The 20,525-nt window shown below is 39.8% G+C and overlaps 1 protein-coding gene across 1 annotated transcript in view; it reads left to right on the plus strand.

Moving 5' to 3' along the window:
- The window catches only part of LOC307260078 (CUB and sushi domain-containing protein 3-like), a gene marked incomplete at its 5' end in the record, with an annotated part of 230,853 nt that overhangs the window by 103,594 nt on the left and 106,734 nt on the right, over positions 1-20,525 (plus strand). The window contains 8 exons of the mRNA XM_080040205.1: positions 6,292-6,483; positions 7,917-8,043; positions 8,978-9,180; positions 10,301-10,492; positions 11,430-11,568; positions 12,926-13,113; positions 14,340-14,534; positions 19,737-19,853. Of these exons, the coding sequence (XP_079896331.1) occupies positions 6,292-6,483; positions 7,917-8,043; positions 8,978-9,180; positions 10,301-10,492; positions 11,430-11,568; positions 12,926-13,113; positions 14,340-14,534; positions 19,737-19,853 (1,353 nt within the window). The remainder of the gene's footprint in view (positions 1-6,291; positions 6,484-7,916; positions 8,044-8,977; positions 9,181-10,300; positions 10,493-11,429; positions 11,569-12,925; positions 13,114-14,339; positions 14,535-19,736; positions 19,854-20,525) is intronic.

Raw genomic sequence — 20,525 nt, forward strand, 5'->3', positions numbered from 1 at the left:
ATGAATTTTTAAACTTCCTCGTCACTAAAATGAGGACACTTAGCCAAGACGAAATCGTTATGCTGACTTCTACTAACTTCTCGTCGGAGTGGATTGAGGAGTCTAAAAAGGTGCTCTTTGAAGTCTGTCCGAACACGACGCAACGATGTGTTATGCACAAAGGTCCCCAGAAGGATGTTAATAACGTTAAGGCCTGCCTAAAGATTCTGAACGAATGTGGGGAAGATATTCCCAGATTTGTTTCTTATTATCTAGATGAGCTTCCTCCTGTCACGTTTAGCAGCATTGATGTTTCTGCCCTACTTGGCAGGATTGAACAGCTTAACAAGGAAGTATCCAGCATGAAAATGATTCTTGTAACTCAAGCAAGTATTAGTGATGACCTGCGGGTGCTAACAGCGGCTATGGACCGGCGGGTGGCTGTGCTAGAGAGGCCTAATGGATCACCTGCACCCGATATCACCGGTGATGTTCAGGTGGAAGAGCAGCTGGGTGTGCGCGCTCTGACATCGGAGTTTGCACCGGGAGCTACGGCAATGAATATCCCTCCACTAACTCTGACCCAGTCGCCTAAATGGAGCGAGGTTGTGAGAGACAGTCGGCGTGCTAAGCCGGGGCCGAATAACGCCAATGCCTCGGGGCATTCTCAGCCAAAACCCCGTCATTTGCGTGAACCTAACCTGCGTGAACCCAAGAGACGTGAGAGGAAGCAGATGGGAATAGTTGGAACTGGCGACGGGAGTAATATTCGAGTTGTCACAACCAAGTTGGTGAGTGTGTTCGCCACACGATTTGCTCCTGATATGGAAGCTGACACCTTACGTGACTATCTGACACATAAACTGGGCAGATCGGTGTCATGTCGGAGAATTGAATCAGCACGGGACAGATTCAGCTCTTTTCATATCATGGCTGAATGCAATGAAGTAGATGAGATGTACGATCCGCAGCTGTGGCCAGCAGGAATTTACGTTCGCCGTTACTATGAAGCCCGTCAGCCCCGTGTCGCATCAGCTGGTGGAGATCACGCAGCTGAGCGTGCCACTGGAGCCCAGCGCAAAGCCAATGCAGCTGTTCTGTCTCCTGGTGGCCGAAGCCTGGAGCCCACTACATCCAACGACAATGGGCAAGTGAATCATGAGCAGTCTGTGTAGAAAATAAATCCCTATCATGAAGTTTCGAGTTGGGTCGTATAATGCGCGTGGCCTCCGTCTTGGACACAGTCCAGGGGATAGGTCACGTCGTTTTATTGTAGATGAACTTCTTGGGTTCTGTGATGTTTTGTGTGTTCAAGAGACTTTCTTAGCCAAACAGGATTTGGAAGGTCTAAATGCATTACATAATGAATTTTATGGGGTAGGAGAATCTACTACTGATCTAACTACTAAAATTGTCCGAGGTAGGATACCCGGCGGTGTAGCTATCCTCTGGAATAAGAAATATGATCCACTTATTTCAGTGGTAAGATTGGGAGTGGATTGGGCTATTGGTATAGAGTTTAATTGTCATGATACAAAGTTTATCCTCATAAACATATACACTCCTTATGAGTGTTATGTCAATGAAGCAGAATATCTTAATCGATTAGCATTTCTTGGCTCTTTTATTCAAGATAATGCCTCAACCTGTATTTTCATTGTAGGAGACATGAATGCTGACATCTCTGATATGAATTCTCTCTTTGCTAGACATCTAATTAATTTTTGCTCTGATGCTGGTTTAGTACTCTCAAGCAAGGTTTTCCTGCCTGCTGATAGTTACACTCACATCAGTGAAGCATGGCATTCTACCTCATGGTTAGATCACTGTGTTGGTACAACTGATGCTCATGACTCAGTGGATGCCATGGAGATTCATTATGAGTTTGCAAATGCTGATCATATACCATTTTCTTTGTCTGTGAATGTTGAGAAGCTACCCGCTTTGTCTACTGTGGCTAGTAGCATCAACACAGGGAGACTGGATTGGTCTAAGCTAACTGAAGAAGATGTCCAGAATTATTTAACTAATACTGATAGGTTGCTGGGAAACATTTCATTGCCTAAAGATGCCATACAATGTTGTGATATTAACTGTAAAAATTCGCAACATATTAATGACCTATGTGTTTTATATGATTTAATTGTGAAATCACTTCATGCTGCCTGTAGGCCTTTTTATAAATTCCAGTGTGGGCTTCAGAATATCAAGCCTGGATGGAATGAGCATGTGGCAGAGCTTCATGCCGAAGCTAGGAGGGCTTTTAAAGCCTGGATAGTGTCTGGTAGAGACAGACAGGGACCTTTATTTGAACAGAAGAAACGTGCAAATGCACATTTTAAATACGCACTTCGATACATCAAAAGGAATGAGAACTCGCTGAGGTCTGAGTCTCTGGCATGTAAATTACAATATAAAAACTATAATGATTTCTGGAAAGAGATTAGAGCCATGAACAATAGTAAATTGCCCTTACCTACAGATATTGAGGGAGTCAGTGGATCAGATGCTATCTGTCAGATGTGGCGACAACATTATAATGAGTTATTTAACTGTAATGGGAGGAATAATTTTGAGGTTGGATATGTTTATAATAATGAAAATGTGGTTATTAATTCAGAAGAGATACAATCTGCAGTATTGGGTTTAGATGACAACAAAGCTTGTGGTGCTGATAAAATAACTGCTGAACATCTAAAATATGCTAGCAGGAAACTTATTACTCTGCTTGCTATATGTATGACAGGATTCTTAGGCCATGGGTCTCTGCCTGAAGCCATTTTACCAGTACTATTAGTCCCTGTTCTTAAGGACAAAGCTGGCAAAATAAACAGCATAGACAATTATAGGCCCATAGCTTTAGCCAGCATTGTTTCCAAAATCTTGGAGAAAATCCTCCTTAGCAGGTTGGAAAAGTACATTCTTACCACAGATAACCAATTCGGTTTTAAACGTAAACATGGTACTGATATGTGTATATTTGCCTTAAAGGAAATTTTAGACCGATATAATAGCTTGAATTCCACTGTCTTTACGTGTTTTATAGATGCTTCCAAGGCATTTGATCGTGTGAATCATCAGAAACTGTTCCTTAAGTTGCATCATAGAGGAGTGCCTAAAGTCATTATTAGAATCTTAGTCTACTGGTACGCTCATCAGTCTATGCAGGTGAAATGGGGGGATTCTGTGTCAGAACCTTTCTATGTTGGTAACGGTGTACGCCAAGGTGGAATCCTATCTCCTTTTCTTTTTAATGTGTATATGGACGAATTGTCACAGCAGTTGAATGCATGCAATACAGGATGTGTGATTGGCAATAGCCTCATTAATCACCTTATGTATGCAGATGATTTGGTTATATTTTGCCCATATAGTGCTGGCTTACAACAACTTTTGAAGGTTTGTTCCCAATACGGTGTGGATTTTGATATTCGATATAATGCAAATAAAAGCAATATTATGATTGTCAGAGGCAAAGAAGACAGGAAATTGGTATTTCCTGATTTCTTTTTATCTGGTACTGCTCTTAAAGTATGTGATGATGTGAAGTATTTAGGCCACCATTTTGTTAATGATTTGTCAGATGATAAAGACATTAAAAGACAGTGTCGTAAGATGTATGGTCAAGCCAATATGCTTGCACGTAAATTTAACATGTGTTCTACTGCTGTAAAGGTTGCACTATTTAGAGCATTCTGTACTCCGCTATATACTGCTCATTTGTGGCGTGCTTACAGAAAAAGCAATATGAAAAAACTAACTGTGGCGTATAATGATGGAATGCGGATACTTCTCAGAATACCGAGATGGTCTAGTGCCAGTCAAATGTTTGTAAATGTTGGTGTGCCTACCTGTCATGCTTTAATTAGGAATTTGATGTTTCGTTTTATATGTAGAGTGACAGCATCACAAAACAGTATTATTCAGGCATTGGCCAAGCCTGGGCTCAGCTCTGTCAGGTTCTCATCTACACTCTGGAGACATTGGAGGGCATCTTTGTATACTGCAAGTGTTGTATGCTGATCTCTTATTTTATTTTTATTTTATTTCTTTTTAATCTGCATGCATTGGTGTGCTTTTTGTTGTTATTTATGTATTGACTCTATTTTTTATACATTGTACTATGGATCTTCATGTGTCCTGAATAAAATCATATATATATATATATATATAGTATGTGCCTCAGCAGTATATAATAATAATAATAATAATAATGGATTGGATTTATATAGCGCTTTTCAAGGCACTCAAAGACGCTTTACAGGGTTCCAGGTTCCATTCATTCACACACAGTCATACTGGTGGTGGTAAACTACCATAGTAGCCACAGCTGCCCTGGGGCAGACTGACGGAAGCGTGGCTGCCATTCAGCGCCTACGGCCCCTCCGACCACCACATCAAACATACAGCAGTCATACACATTCACACGAGGCAAGGTGCTCTCTCCAGGCTCCATCATGCAGCAAGATAAGGATCCAAAAAAACTGCAAAAACAACAAAGGAGTTAATCAGGGGTAAGAAATGGAAGGTTTTAGACTGGCCAAGTCAATCTCCAGTCTTAAACGCTATAGAGCATGCATTTTACCTGCTAAAGAGGAGACCGAAGGGAGTAACCCCCCAAAACAAACAGCAACTGAATGAGGCTGCGGTGAAAGCCTGGAAAAGCACCACAAAAGAAGAATGCAAACGTTTTGTGATGTCAATGGGTCACAGGCTTGATGCAGTTATTGCAAGCAAAGTATTTGTGACAAAATATTACGGTTTATTCACTTTAATTTATTTAAAGTCTATCTGTTCCAATACTTTTGCTTGCCTAAAAATGTTGTGTTCTTTTTCAAAAAATTATATCTTCTCAGTTGTGTATCAGATCCAGATGTGCTATGTAGCTAATGAGCTATTGTCTCATATTAATCTTTTGGTGTCAAACCCAAATGTTTCCAGTCTACAGCAAAAATAAAGGAATTGGCCTCACTGTTCCGATACTTATGGAGGGGACTATATATGGGTTTTGTCACTCCCCCTAATTGGCTTGCTGACAGCATACTGTTGCATACTGTCCAATTTATAGTGTTGCACTCTGATTTTTGTAGTTGTCTACCAGTGGGGATCTCAGGTAGAATTCAACAAGCTAGTGAGAATGTCAATATGCCAAGTGCTGTATTAACATGAAAAGTATGAAAGCCAAATAGTTTTAAGCTAACTTGAAGTTACTAGGCCCATACTGGTAATTTTCTGTTTTATTATAGTTTAAATTATTTAAGTTTTACGATAGAGGGCAGTTCAGCATTATTCCAAAAATAATAATAAAAAGTATATTCATTTGAAATGGGTATTCATTTACAACAACTCAATAAAGTACCATCATCATCTCAGTGCAATTAGTTCAGAAGACATTATGGTTTAATTACAGGCTATCTCAAGACTTACAGAATTACCAATAATTAAGAATCACATAATAATTTCAGATTGTTCCAGGGATATGCAAAAGATGATAGCAGAATGCAAGCTTGCCCCCCTCATCCCTCTCAAAGTATAGCTGTTACTTGCTCTTTTAACTAGAATGAATTGCTCTTTTTAACTTGCAGAGGAGGATTGACTGATGTGTGAACAGACCAAGGGCAAGGAAGTGGAATATGGGCAGTGTACATCTTGTTTGAACATGACATCTGATCATGTTTTCATGACTCTTCTACCAAAAGTGCTGAAGTAATTTTCTAAACAGGAGCAGTAACTGCTGGAGATTTATACTGGGCATGACACTTGTAATACTACCATAACATCTGGTATGGGCATGGACCTCGATGGGAGAAGAGACCATAAATCAACACTGCTGGGTTTATAGGCGGCCACTGTTGCTGCATAGAAGAACACTTACATTTAGTACCCCAAAGAGAGGGACACATATAACGGCCATGGTAAAGTTCAAATATGGTGAGCAAAAGAGTTATTGCAACATTTTCTTCTTTGTGGCTTGTTTATTTTATTTAATTTGTTTAAACCACAACGTGTTACAATTGGATGTGCAGTTCCTCAGTCATGATAAATATCCACACTAAATTGGACATTTAATTGCGAACATCTAATTGTTCTCTCTGTCCAAAAATACTTCCAAGTATATAGCCCAGCGTATATAGCCCAGCCCTCATGTGCTCAACTGGAAATGCATTCTCAATGCTCAATCAATACCTCTTTACTATACAGATAAATGGGAATAGTGCACTGATTTACTGAAGTAAATTGGACTTGTATGCGTAATTGGCCTTCGTATTTTGTCCGTCTTTAACTCCTATTCTCTGAATCTTCCCTGTCCAGGCTTTGAGCTGTCCCACTGTGATGATCCTGGTGTTCCGCAGTTTGGCTTTAAAGTCAGCGACCAGGGTCACTTTGCTGGAAGTACCATCACGTTCGGCTGCGACCTAGGTTACACCCTGCACGGCAGTGGCATACTAAAGTGCATGACTGGAGAGAGAAGGGCATGGGACAACCACCTGCCGTCATGTATCGGTAATCCTTTCCGTCTCTATGTTGTCCGTCTCATCTCTTTTTCTTTCTCCTTTGTATTACCTTATGTTCAGGCCCGGCTCACTGTTGACTGTTGACAGTGATCAGCAAGGTGTTAGTCCTAAGGATTTGTCCTGAGAAAATGTCTTAATTGAACTCTGTTGAAGGAAAATACTCTACTTTTCATTTTGTGAGAATATAAAACACCCTGATATATTTCTTTCAAAACATTTTCTCTGTTTGTCATTGAAGCATAATTGACAGAATAGAATAATTAAGAAGATTTTAGAACACTTTTGAGGCAACCTTAATTGCTTTGCCATGCTTTGACTCATTCATAGGCTGCTTTGTTAAGATGTTTTAATCTACAAGCAATTGATCTTCAATTTTCTATATAAAAGTATAATTATCACAGAACTATTATCAGATGGACATGATCTACAGTCCTGGCTGTACTTTGATATTCAGAACAAGCTGGGACCGAGAGACTGAGAAATGAAAAAGCTATTACCTGCATGCTGCTAGAGTCCGCAAGGTGTTATGAGGCAGTGTCTGTTCCTTGATGTCTAGCAGTGATGGATTAGGGTAAAAAAATTATTTACAAATTCCCCGACGTGTGCAGAATTTCATTTTAAATGCCACTGTGTCCTACTGCCTTTTCCAATGAAACATGTATTTGTTCCCTTTTATGCTAACATGGCTTCAATATGGCATTGTGGCATGCTCAATACAATCACAAAAAAATTCAATCAGTCTATTGATTAACTGTTTAACAGTGCTGGATCACTGAACAGTCAATATTGATGGGGAGCTTTGTATCTGTGAGTCGAATCTGAAATGGGATTTTCATCCATTTCTCCACGGCCACAACCTGGCTCCTGTCAAGGAGTTTTATATTTGCCTTGTGTTATGTTACTGATTATAGCCTACCACTGTGGCAATGTAATGCGATTTCCCAATTAATTAACTGCAGATTGGTCTGAAACATAGATAGCAAGACGATAACCAGGGGAGAAACATAGATAGGATGATAAGATATTCCTACAGTCATTAACATTTGTAGCAGGGTCCTCCCTGCAGTGCATGGCCCAGTCTATATATTCTCTGGACACATTTTTTTTTTAATGTTAATTAATAGCATCATAAAGAGACATGCTTAGAGACAAAATATGTTTAGCGTCTGAGTACCTCTGCACAGGCAGGAAGCCCCCTTTCGAGTCCCATTACCTGTATGAAAAAGAAAATTGTTCATTTTCAGCAGAGCTTAAGCTGTTGCTCATTAGCCCATATTGTAGACTAAACTTCACTGAGCTTGATCTTTGATGGTATTAGTTATGTATTTGGTTTTAACATACTGTAAAGGTATTTGCTTGTGTGTGCATGTTTCCCCTATTTCCTGATGTATATTGTGTTCCTTTGTGTGTGTGTGCATGTAGCGGAGTGTGGTGGCAGTTTCAAGGGTGAGTCTACAGGGCGTATCCTCTCTCCTGGTTACCCCTTCCCCTACGACAACAACCTGAGGTGCACCTGGACAATTGAGGTCAACTCTGGTAACATTGTCAGGTAATACAAATTGCCAATAACATTTACTAACGTTTGCCGTTGTTGTATAACTCCAAGCACTTCATAATTAAAAGAAAACTATATATTTTACAATATGTTGATTAACATCTGCATGATCTATCAAAATATGGTCATTGTATTGAGTGTCATTACTTGGTCAATACTTGAAATATTAGTCATAAATTGTAAAGAAAGTTAAAATCAACAAAAGCAAATTAGGAAACTGGGAATTTAATTGATGTTATCAGGAGACTATATTTTAAACACAAGGAAATTGCCTAGAAATGAACTGATGGAAGATGATTTAGATACATCTTAAATTAACTGAGGCCATCCTAACTTGACCCGACTTCAAAAGACTTAGAGATAAAAAGATACTAAAAAGGTTTTCTATGAAATGTTAAGATTCTAACCCTGAGGGATTATCCTCCAAAGCTAGATGTCATCATCAAAAGTAAAAGCTCCATTAACAATGATTGGGTGAGGGACTTTGTAGACACTGTGACAGCACGCGGCAGACCTTTCCTGTGGCATGGAAATGTTTTTTAGTTTTTTTTATCTAATCAAGATCTGCTAGTATTAATGTTAAATAAAAACCATTTAGGCTAGGAGGTCAAAGTGAACATTGTATGATTTCATAAAGACAGCCACACATTCTTTGTCAGACGAGCTGCTTCAGGCACTCAGCCATCTTGATGAGATTTCAGATAGGTCAGTGCTCTTGTCCTTCTAACTTTGGCAGAAATTGATTGATGACACCAAATCTCAATTGAAATGCCCAACAGCATGGGGACACAGGCTCTAGATATAAATAAACTGCTGTATAAGCTTAATCCTTCTTACTCTGATCATATTTTAAATGCAAAGACTTAACTGACTAAATCGAAGACTAAACTAAGCCAAGGTAACGATCTCTTGTGTTCACCTGTCCCAGTCTCCAGTTTCTTGCTTTCGACACAGAGGCGTCCCACGACATCCTGAAGGTGTGGGACGGGCCTCCTGAGAACGAGATGTGTCTAAAGGAGGTTAGCGGCTCGCTGCTACCTGAAGGAATCCACTCCACTCTCAACATCGTCACCATTCAGTTTGAGACTGACTTTTATATCACCAAGTCCGGCTTTGCCATTGACTTTTCCAGTGAGTATTTCCTTCTGAGAAGTTGATTTATTGAATATCTTTACTGTCATATGTTTTCTCTTACTGATCGTAATATTGTAAAAGTAAAAAAAAAATCAAACAAAAGCATAGTGAAGCTTTTCATTTGATCTTTTCCTCTTGTCATGTGGATTTCTTTCAACGTTTTGTAATCTTGAGTGTTGTCCAGAGCGCAGTGAAAGTCCCAGGTATTTCACTGTTTACTGATAAGTCTCCTGTGCAATTTTCGCTTCTATAATACTAATGCAGTCTGCATGTTCTGCTGATGAGTAGTTTCAAACCAAGTACAGCTGTTCCATAATACCTCAAATCACATCTATGATTAAGTATAAATGTTCTGAATTTCTTTGATAATTTAGAAACCAACTACATGTTTGAAGTTAGAATTAACTCTAGAGATGTATACTGAACTTGAATACACGATTTGCCTATGGCTAGTGGTTGTCAGAACCAAAAACTTGGTTGTGTTCAGTGAACTTCTGTAGACCTTCCCTTATATATTATGCTGTTTGATTAGACATTTATTTGGGTTGAACATTTCCTTAAACCTTAAATTACATGGATAAATGTCAGTTTTATTCATCGTCCATTTGGCATTAATCAAGCTCTTTATCACGATGTAGATTATCTATATTTTGAATACATAATTAACTGTATTGTGCTGTGTGTCATCTATTAAACACATCAATGATCCTGTATACATTTAGATTTTTTTTTATCTGTTGTATTTCTGCTAGATGTATTCGAATTTTGTGTTTATATTTTACCAACATAGAACACCAAACTGCAATATACTTAACTACATTCAGTCTCTTAGTAGAGTCTTTCAAAATGGGAAAATTTGAAGAATCCATCAGATTTGAACAACTTATTCTGCTGGCACTGGGCCGCTCCACAGCTGTGATTTAAGAAAACAGATTAGGGAAACACAGCAGGCTGATATCAGTCTGTAATTGGCTCTGTGCTCTACCACTGTTTGCGCTACAGTTTCAGCTTGGCAGCTGTCTACCATATGATATGAAACTCATTGTGTGTGTGTGAATGTGTGTTCTCTGTTCATTGATCCCTTGTACTTGCGTGCACACGTGTGTTTGTCCTTAAGGTTCGGTTGCAACAGCTTGCAGAGATCCAGGTATTCCCATGAATGGCAGTCGCAATGGGGAAGGACGGGAGCCCAGCGACTCTGTGACCTTCTCTTGTGATCCGGGATATGAATTGCAGGGGGAGAGCAGAATCACCTGCATCCAAGTGGAAAATAGATACTACTGGCAGCCCAGCCCTCCAAGCTGCATTGGTGAGAGAGAGATGGGAGATAGTGTGAGCTAGAGAGAGGAGGGGGATGTGTGGAGAAGATGGAGGAAGCTATCTGGATTGAAGGAAGGGGGAGAGAAGGAGTGAAGTAGCAGAATCTTAAATTCTCTCCCACTGATGTCTTAAAGATGTGTAAAATAGCTCTTATGTTGACAAATTCACTTCTGCAGCCAAAGACTAGAGTACTCTACAGTATCACAACACAGTGTCTTATTAGAGCTGAACAGCTAATTACTTTACAATGTAATTAGAAATAATGACACTAAGTAGGTCCGAACAAACCTAGATGTTCTTGAGTTGCTGCCAACTGGTTTCACAAGGTTTTTTTATGTTGAGGTAAGAGCTTGGCATTTGTAAGTCTCAATGCAATACCAATATCCCTTGACTCAGAAATATGTAATGACAGCAGAAGTCTTAACAAGTGAATTCTTATATCAGTGTTAATCGTAAATTCATTATGAAAAATGACAGCAACAAATACAGCAAGTAAATAATTGTATCTTTATCTTTAATCTGTTGGCACAATGAGGCATACAATTAACATTATATATCCAGTCAAATACTCCATATTGTAAAATTGTATGTTAATTTATCAATATTTATCAGAATCAGCTTCATAGGCCAGGTTTGCTTGAACAAACAAGGAATTTGACTTCGGTTAAACTTTATTCCATATTTTATAATGTAATATGTGCAGATACGAAGAGAGACAAACTTTTTGTTTGTGTGTGCCTGACCACTCAATAAAACACTGAACAGGCTTCAACAGAAATGAATTGGAAAAATAAAATGGCTTGGTAAGACAATTGTAGCTCTTTTAATTATAGTGTAGTTAATAATGGTAATAGTATTTCTAATTTGTATTGTGTTCACTGTGTGAATCTTTTTGAGTAATATCTACTCTCCTTTAACCTTACAAGCTCCTTGTGGAGGGAATGTGACCGGATCTTCGGGATTCATCCTGTCTCCCAACTACCCACACCCCTACCCACACAGCAAAGACTGTGACTGGCTTATTGCTGTCCACTCTGACTATGTCATTTCCTTGGCCTTCATCAGGTAATATGAGCTGCTATAAGGTCCATTTGCTTTGTTTACTTGCTATGAGGCAAATCATAAAACACTGAGTATGGGAAAATATCCAGATACAATTTAGAGTAACTGTAAGCTATTTAAAATAAGTAGGATTCTACAGGATATGAACAATGTGACAAAAGAGACAGTAAAAAAAAAGTTGTGTCCTTAAAGTACAGTAAATGTTCTAGTAGCTTACAAGATGGAGCTTTACCCTAAACCTGTGGTATGTTTGTGGCCCCCCTGAAAAAGAATGGAGTCAGTTCTTATTGATTGCACAGCGGCTCAGGTTGTGCCTTGGAATTGCTTGTTTTCTGCAGTGGAACCAGCTATAACATCATAGTATTGAGCAAAGTTGACCATGTGTGTTAAGCAGGGGACCTGAGTTAAAGTACAGGTGCGTTGGGAGATAGTGGGAATGCAGCAGTGCATTTACAAACACCTAGAATGCAGCTATTTCTGCCACTTTGCTGAAATGTGATAAAGAAATATTTATGGACGAATACTGTATATTGCAGGCAGAATTGTGATATGAGTCCAACTCATTTCCTAGGCTGAATGATACGCAGACTGTAAACTTTGCATTATTAATTGCAATCTTAGCATAAAGCAGTGGCAGGGGAAATTCAAAGTTGAGCCTACGGGCAGTGATACGCTTGACTGTTATTATTTTATATAGTTGATTGATTCATGAAGGGCTGGAGAAGGAGCTTGGGTACATGGTCTCTTGCTGCACTCCCACACAGTTTGTCGTCTTCTTGAGCTAAACGAGAGAAAGTCCCATAGTCCTGTGTTTCTTTTTTAACTTTGTCATTCAAAACAAACATCTAATAGAGTTAGCACAATGCTGCTTTCTCTCTTGGGAATATATAATGAAAGGATGGAGTTATGATTTTAAATTGGATCCAACTCAAATGTAATTATCTCCAAGCTATTTACATTTTACGTCATAAACATAAACTACGCTCATTATTTTGAAAACAAATGCTCTTCTCTCTCTCTCTCTCTCTCTCTCTCTCTGCGGCCTGTGATTTGATATACAGCGCTACAATATGAAACGATCTTTTCACACTGCATTGCCATTGCCGTCTGGGAGATGTTGTGCCAGTGCAGTGTCACAACAATTTAATCTCTTCTCACCTCTTGGGGGAAATATCTTTTTTTTTTTATCTCTTTGTGTGGAGATGCAAAAACAAATCGCTTGGCATGACTCACTTCTATCACTGCCGTGCACACTTTAATTTTGGAACCTGAATACATTCCAAATCTCACAAACAGTCTGCCTGTAAGACTTGATAAAATAATAACTGTTGTATCCCTCATCTGTCTGTTTCTTCTACAGCTTCAGTATTGAGCCCAACTATGATTTCTTGTATATCTACGATGGTCCAGACAGCAGCGCTCATCTGATTGGTAGTTTCCAGGACAGTAAACTTCCTGAAAAAATTGAGAGCACTTCCAACTTCATGTACTTGGCATTTCGCAGCGATGGCTCTGTGAGCTACACCGGCTTTCATTTGGAATATAAAGGTACTCTGAAGGCCTATGCAAGTGGGATTCTACATGTTTTTTTTACAGAATATGTTCATGTATTACAGCAGGGGATTTAGTTGGATACATATATACATTAATTATGAAACAATGTCTTTGAAGTATGCTACTGGGCAAAACTATTTTTAAATGCTTATGACAGTTGTAAGAATAAACTTGTATTCACCCTTTTCTCTTTCCACCTTGTTTACCATGTTACTTTTATTGATCAAAACACAGTTTTGCTAGATCAAACATGGACTTTAAGTCTCTAACTATAATTCCTATCTATGCCTAGTAACAAACCACTCTTATTATATATATATATTATATATGTATTAGTGGTGGGCCGATAACGGCGTTAACGTGCTGCGTTTCCCAATGGAAACCTCGACAAGACCAAGGTTGTTTGCACCTTGTGCAATGCGGAATTGGTTTACTGTAGGAGTTCTAACAGTCTGTGCTCTCGGAAGCGGCCGGGGCATGCGTGTGTGTAATGGGAGAGCTTTGTGTGGAGAGAAAAAAAAGAGGCAAGGGAAATCGCCAAAGCCAATGCATAGCCTCGACTCATTAAAGGTTGAAAATCACTGAATTACACAACATGTAGGCTAGCCTATGGCTTAAGGCTAAGGAAATCATTATGGAAACAATATTTTTTTTTATCAGTGATATCTCAGCTGATCTCGTTGCTATAGAGACCACGTCCGTCCGCTTTGTTTGACAACTGACAGAGCTGCCAAGTCTCACCCTTTTGGCCGTGAGACACACTCATATCAACCAGCTCACACTCTCACACGCTAGCCTACAACTCAAATTTCTCACGCGGAGAAGTTAATCCCCAAAATAACGATTGTTTTGCGGGACTTTTATTTTGACAGTCTTATATTGAAAAGCTAACGGACATGAGTTCCGTGACATCCTCTTTCTGCACGCAAGTTAACTTGATGCATTAGGTGTGCACCTGCACAGGAGATGAGCCCCTGGTCTGATGCGCCACCTGGCTTGAGAAACACGTTCTCAAAGACTTACTTTGAGTCATTATTTAGGGAGCACACACATATTATGAATGAATTCAAATGAGCCATTTTAATCTAGATTAATCTAGATTAATTCCAAAATTAATCTAGATTAATCTAGATTAAAAAAATTAATCTATGCCCACCTCTAATATGTATATATATATACAGTTGTCACTGTTCTGAAAGCTTTATTCTTCTGATTGGCAGCAAAACTGCGGGAGGCGTGTTTTGATCCAGGAAATATGATGAATGGCACTAGAATGGGTACTGACTACAAGCTGGGATCTATGGTGACATTCCATTGTGAGGCTGGCTACCTGCTACAGGGCTACTCCACTCTGACGTGTGTCATGGGCAACAGCAAGAGACCAGAGTGGGACAGAACAAAGCCAAGCTGTCAAGGTGAGAGGTATCATTTATGGATAAAAGGATACATAAACTCTGTATTCATCCCCTTTGAGAAATTGTATTATTGCAGCAGCAAATAAATCAAAATTAATTAAAAAAATATTAAAAAGGAAAGATTAAAATGTACAAAGTGCATGTCCGCTGATTGAAGGATTCCCCTCTCCCAGTACAGAAGGGAATAATTGTAGATGGTTATTACCATTGGCAATTAAAGGTGGAATCAGTGATTCTGGAAAATGCTTGTTGTCAAAATCAGTGAATATCTTCTCACAGTCCGCTGCTTGTACGTAATGTGTTTGTTGCAAGGAAGTTGAAGGTGCCTCCCACCAAAACCCCCCTGCTGAATCTAATCTGTCTCTTCCTGTAGACAGCCTACATTTAGCATTTCCAGTCCAGTCTGTTGTCCAGGACCACCTCCTCACAGTCCTTGAGGTCACTGCTTGCTGCAGAACAGTGTATGTGTGCGGTGTGACACTACACTTATCTCATTATACATACATGTGAACTATCTGGGCAGATAATATGGATAAAAACTCCCTGTCAACAGGTCAATATCGGGAGTGCAGTCTCACTTTCACTCTGATGTGTCCATGGTGGCACCATCTGTTGTTCACAAACAGCATTATTCATCTTCCTTTCTTCTTCATACTCTTAAGACGTTTCTCTCTGTCGGCACAGAATTTAAGCCGGGGACGCTGGCATTGAAGTCAGAACTTATTTCCTGCTGGTAAAATACATTATATATTGCCCTGCAGCAACCCCTGCCATGTCCTCGTAAGTGCTCCATACTCGTCCATCTTTTTCCCCAGGGACCTCTCATTTCCCATGACCATTGAGGGGAGAAACACTATATATTTCATCTTTCTTTCTATTTGTTTGGCACCAGTTCTGTATCCACGAAACCTGCGCTTCATCTCAACAGGGTTTTGGGTCCTATACCAGGCAGCAGTGGTTAAGTAACTTGTTGACTCGTTTCCACGGTGGGCAGAATAACAACGCCAGGAGAGCCAGCAGACCTCCCAAATGAGGAGCCAGTAGTGCAATAAGTAGAACAAGAAGGAGAAACCCAAAATCAAAAATAGACACAAATTAAGTCAAGTAAAAAAATAAAATCACTGAAGTTGGGAGCTACAGTCTGTAACAGTCAGCTAGCCTGGCTCCGCCCGCCTACCTACATCCGGCCAAATTTCATTTTACCTTCAGTAGTCAGTCTGGTGATGGGGCGTATTATTGGGATCCTGCTCGAACAGATTTCTGTGTGTCCAATCAGCAATGGCTGAGAACGATGACGTCGAAGTCGCGCTCCAGTTTCAATTGAATGCTGCGTTCCTTTATACTCGGAAGAAGGAGATTTCCGACTTGGTAGTTCCGAGTTCCGTCCTGTCTGTGTTCCAGTGCATCTGCTCGCGAAAGTATGGATGCCGACAACCTTTCTCGTCCAAATAACTAAACGTTAGGCTCTAACAAGTTACCGTTGCCAGGTACCGGTAGATCCATAGACCACAATATAGTGAAGTCGGAAATTTCCGAGTTCCCTGTCCAACTGGAACGCACCGCCAGAAGCCGGCTCATGACACACGTGACGACCAAACGTTATGCAATTGGTTGGCTAATCCAGAGTGGCACTGGGCAGATCCAATAGTTTTAAACTTCAACAGACACCCGCCTCCAAGTGAGTGAACGTTTGCCAATTACAGCACTTCCAGACCTTCTGTACAAATGAAATGAAGTACGATGGTCTGGTTGGACCAGGCTAACAGTCAGCCACCATCACGGCTCCAATTCTAACATAACATTAACACTAAATTAACAGCCTGAGAAGCAGAGAACCACACTGCTGTTCAGTCAATACTTGATACTTTGTGAAACCAGGACCTATGCATGTGTGGAATACAAGCAAACTCAGAGGGGAGAAGTCTGCGTTATTGATGTAGAGCTGAGCACTTAAATCATTGCAGGTCATTTATGATTCATTTTAATAGCCGGAAATTAAATGTAATAAAGGTATGGATACAAAATCAGGAGATTAAATTAAAGAAGTTTAAGAACAATTAGAGCACTCTAGCCTAGTGAGCCTATCACATAAATGAACAGAAATGAATCCAAATGCATACAACGTGGAATAAACTACAATTAAAACTAATTCAATGTCCCAAAATAGAGCATGATTATACATTCATGATAGGCAAGGACCTGAATTCACAAGGTGCAAGACAACCTTTGTGGTAAGGTTAATTAAAGAAAATGAATTGACAAGTCTTGGTCTTCAGAGTTAGTTTAAAGTTGGAATTTAAATTTTTCATGATGTATGTTCATGATGTGCCAATTGTTTATGATAGAAAGAGAAATCTGCATTGTAGGCATTATGTAGAATGCATGAGTAACAGTGATTATGTTGTCAAGCAGAGAAGATATGTGAAATTTTAAGGCAACTACCCAGTGCTCCTCCCTCAAGTAGCATTATAATTTTTAATACTTATCAAACTATTTTATTTGCCAAGGTTGACTAAGAATGTAGCTCTCCTTTTCTGCAGTGGGAAACAACGGCACCCACCCTCACACCAGGGAGGTTTTCAATACTTTTACAGTTGACACCTGTGTAACTTTACTGAACAGATTGGGTTATGCACGTTACTAAAGGGTCCATTAGCGACTCTGAATTTAGTATTTTGTCTTTCAGACCAAAATTTACCTGTTGACGTATTAGTCTGAATGCTTAATCTAATAACTGTAGCAGATAAAGCCAGCTCCAGTCCCTTTACATTATTTAGCAGTTTGCCGAATTTAATAGTATTTCTCATAAAAGAAAAACATGCAGTTTACATTAAAAAGTCTGCAATTGCCAACAATAATGATCCTATTGCAATTATTGTTGAATGGCATAGTGGACATCAACAATCACACTGTGATATACGTAGAAGTTAATGTTTAAATACAATTATATTTTTTCAACATTGTCCTATTGTTCTGAGGTGGCTCCATTATTTCCTGTTTCTGTTTCAAAGGGCTGGGTTAATATCCTTTTAATGTAACTATTTGAAAATCTAAAAACTTTAAAAACTCTTTAGTTTCAGCTGCCTTTCTGTTTGTAAGGCAGCATTCTCATGTTTCTTTACTAGGTAACATACAACTATAAATCACACATAAAACTTCCTTGGGGTATAATAAGTAGTTCACGATAATCTGAGCACTCTTGAAATTCAACATTTCTTTTTCCTGTGTTTCTATGTCCCTTAAAAAAACTGGATATTTTATTTACGAAGTTACATCCAACTTTTTCTGGGATCTTGGTTATTCCTAACCATCAGTCTTTTACAGAACACAAATTAATAGGGTTCGCATTGTTCTTGCACTACAGACACCTGTCAGAATGGGATCATTAAACAATTTTTTGAAAATCCCTTTCTGTCCTTATTGCTGCTGTCACCTAGCCTGGAAATCCAGACCCTGATATCTTGAACGATAGAGGGCCTGGCCACGATCAATAGTAATTTCCAACTCAAGGGGCGGCTCATACTCGTGCATTTCAAATGCCACTGCACGCAGTTGGATAGCACTACAACCAATCAGAGCGATGCACAAGGTGACGTAAGCCCCGTTCGTTTAGCGAACAGCTGTTAAACTGTTAAATTAAACGTTTGCCGTGGTCGGTGGGCAAAACAGAACATTCCACTTACTTGCTAATGAAATATTTGAGTGCCGTCTTCCAAATCGTAAAGGGTCGAGGCCAAAGCAGTCTCAAACTCACACAACACATCCGCAGCCATCTTTGATGTTTACTATCACGGCTTCAACGTCGCATGCACGTCACTGTCGTCATCCGGTTACGTCCTCCCCAGAGTACCATACAAAGGGCTCCCATATTAGATCCAACCAATTGAAACGTGAGCCCAGATTTCTGGTCTTTTTGAAAAAGCTTCAACGGAGAGTGTCCAGACCAACAGGCGAGTGGCAGGTCTGGGAATGCCAGGCTAGCTGTCACCTGCTGTTTCTTGACAGTACATTGTGCCCTCCTTCCCACCTGCAGCATTCTCAAATTCATCAACCACTGTGGTACTATCTCTGAACAAATCAGCTTGAGTCCCACTTGCAGTTATCACATATGTTTGATTACATGCCACCTGCTACTCCCAACGACCAAGCGCCAGATAAATTGCTGATCCATCTTTCTTTCACTTTTGCTCATCCTCTCCTCTCCTGTGCTGTGCTCGACAAAACATCAGTGACATGTGCATTGGTTCAGCCACAGGGGTTTCAGCGCAGCTGGTGACTGTTTCTCTACAACAAATACGTTTGCGTTTGTTTACAGTTGAGGCTCCCTCACCTGATGGCTTGGTCCGTGCGGTCCAAGGCACCTGCGTTAAATGGCCTCTTGGCAAATTCTGTACAACATTAACAGCTTAAGATAGGACTCTGGGATTCTACACAGGTGCAGGACAGACCCCAAAGTACATTGATTAACCTAGTCACTAGTTATATATCTGGTGACACAATGATGATGGTGCTCTTCAAGACATGTCGGTTCCTCTGTGGATGTGGGCCTCATACCTCTCTACTATGTCATACTAAGATGACATAGATATTATTATATGGTATTCTCTAAGCTTCTAATATTTTACCACTGTAATTAATGATCCAGCCACCTCTAAACAGGAGCAGCTGGACCTTTTGTCCTATATGTTTGTACATAATCTGCTGACTCAAAGCCTATTTGAGCTGAATAATGGAGTTTCCCAAAATAGGCTGCTGGGGAATATGGCATGATTAAAGTCACAGGCATGTGGAACTTTTTTGTGATTGTGTGTTTTGTTGATTGATGTTGTTTTTATGTGTTTTGAAGGCAAACAGTATTTTTCCGGCTGTTTTTTTTCCCGTTTCAGGTTTTAACCCCGTAAACACAACCCATGGTTCCATTTGAATGTCCTTTATCAGCTCACTTTCCATTTGTAAATGTCTACTCAATGTTTGTCAGGTATCACATTATTTTGTTATGCTGGGCAAACTTATTGTATTATTTGTCAGCAGCTGAAAGTTTAAAGGTGTATTTTGTGTGTGATATGAGAACTGCTTACCTGTGCACTTGTGCCGTGTTAAAATGTGTTTGCTGATTGCATTGTATTGCCTCAGGTATCATGAGCTGGATGTTTCATATAAGTTAACTGTGCTTCTCTGTTGCTTCCTTTCCCGTCCACACAGCTCCCTGTGGAGGCCACTTCACAGGTTCAGAGGGAACTGTGCTGTCCCCAAACTACCCACATAATTACACCAGAGGCCAGAGCTGCGTCTATGACATCTTTGTCCCTGGGGACTTTGGTAAGCTTTTCCAGCATTATTTTTACAGTGTTGCAGAAATGTGTTACCAATACTCTGTTCAACTGCAGCGTATAGCCTATGCTCGGAGTTCATATTTTTTCTTCAAACATGAGGTGTGAGTGGGAGGCCCAAAGAGATAATTGTTTGTTTTCTGGGAGTTTTCTGTCCATGAATCTAGAACATAGTCTGTGAAGGAATTAAGGCTTACTCTAAAAGCTTCTCAGGTGTGAGACTCCTACCAATCAAGTGTTTGAAGTAATTCATTTTTCCTATATCAGTGTTTTGTAAGTTTGATGTTACAGCTATTGACACTCGGGTTAAATGCTTGTCTGCTACTGGATTAATATTCAATCCATGTCGTGCTTCATATCTGACAACTAAATTGGCAGAGAATCAACCAATTAATTACATTATTAATAGACAAAGGTCAGTGAAGGCCACTTGCATCCCTCACAAGGGTGTGTTTCTAATCGCATTACATATAATCAATACACACATGTTGGAATTCCATACCAATGTTCTGTCAGCAAACTACTGCACCTCTTCCTACTGTTTCCCACTCTTATGTGTATGTTGAAACACAACCCAGAGAATATCAGCGTTTGAGCTCCAGTTATAGGCGTAAAAGCACAATTGGATAAGGCCGGGAAAACCAAAATTGATTGTGTTGAC

The sequence above is a fragment of the Ammodytes marinus genome (assembly GCF_949987685.1).
Source record: "Ammodytes marinus genome assembly, chromosome: 13".
In the NCBI taxonomy this organism is placed as follows: domain Eukaryota; kingdom Metazoa; phylum Chordata; class Actinopteri; order Uranoscopiformes; family Ammodytidae; genus Ammodytes; species Ammodytes marinus.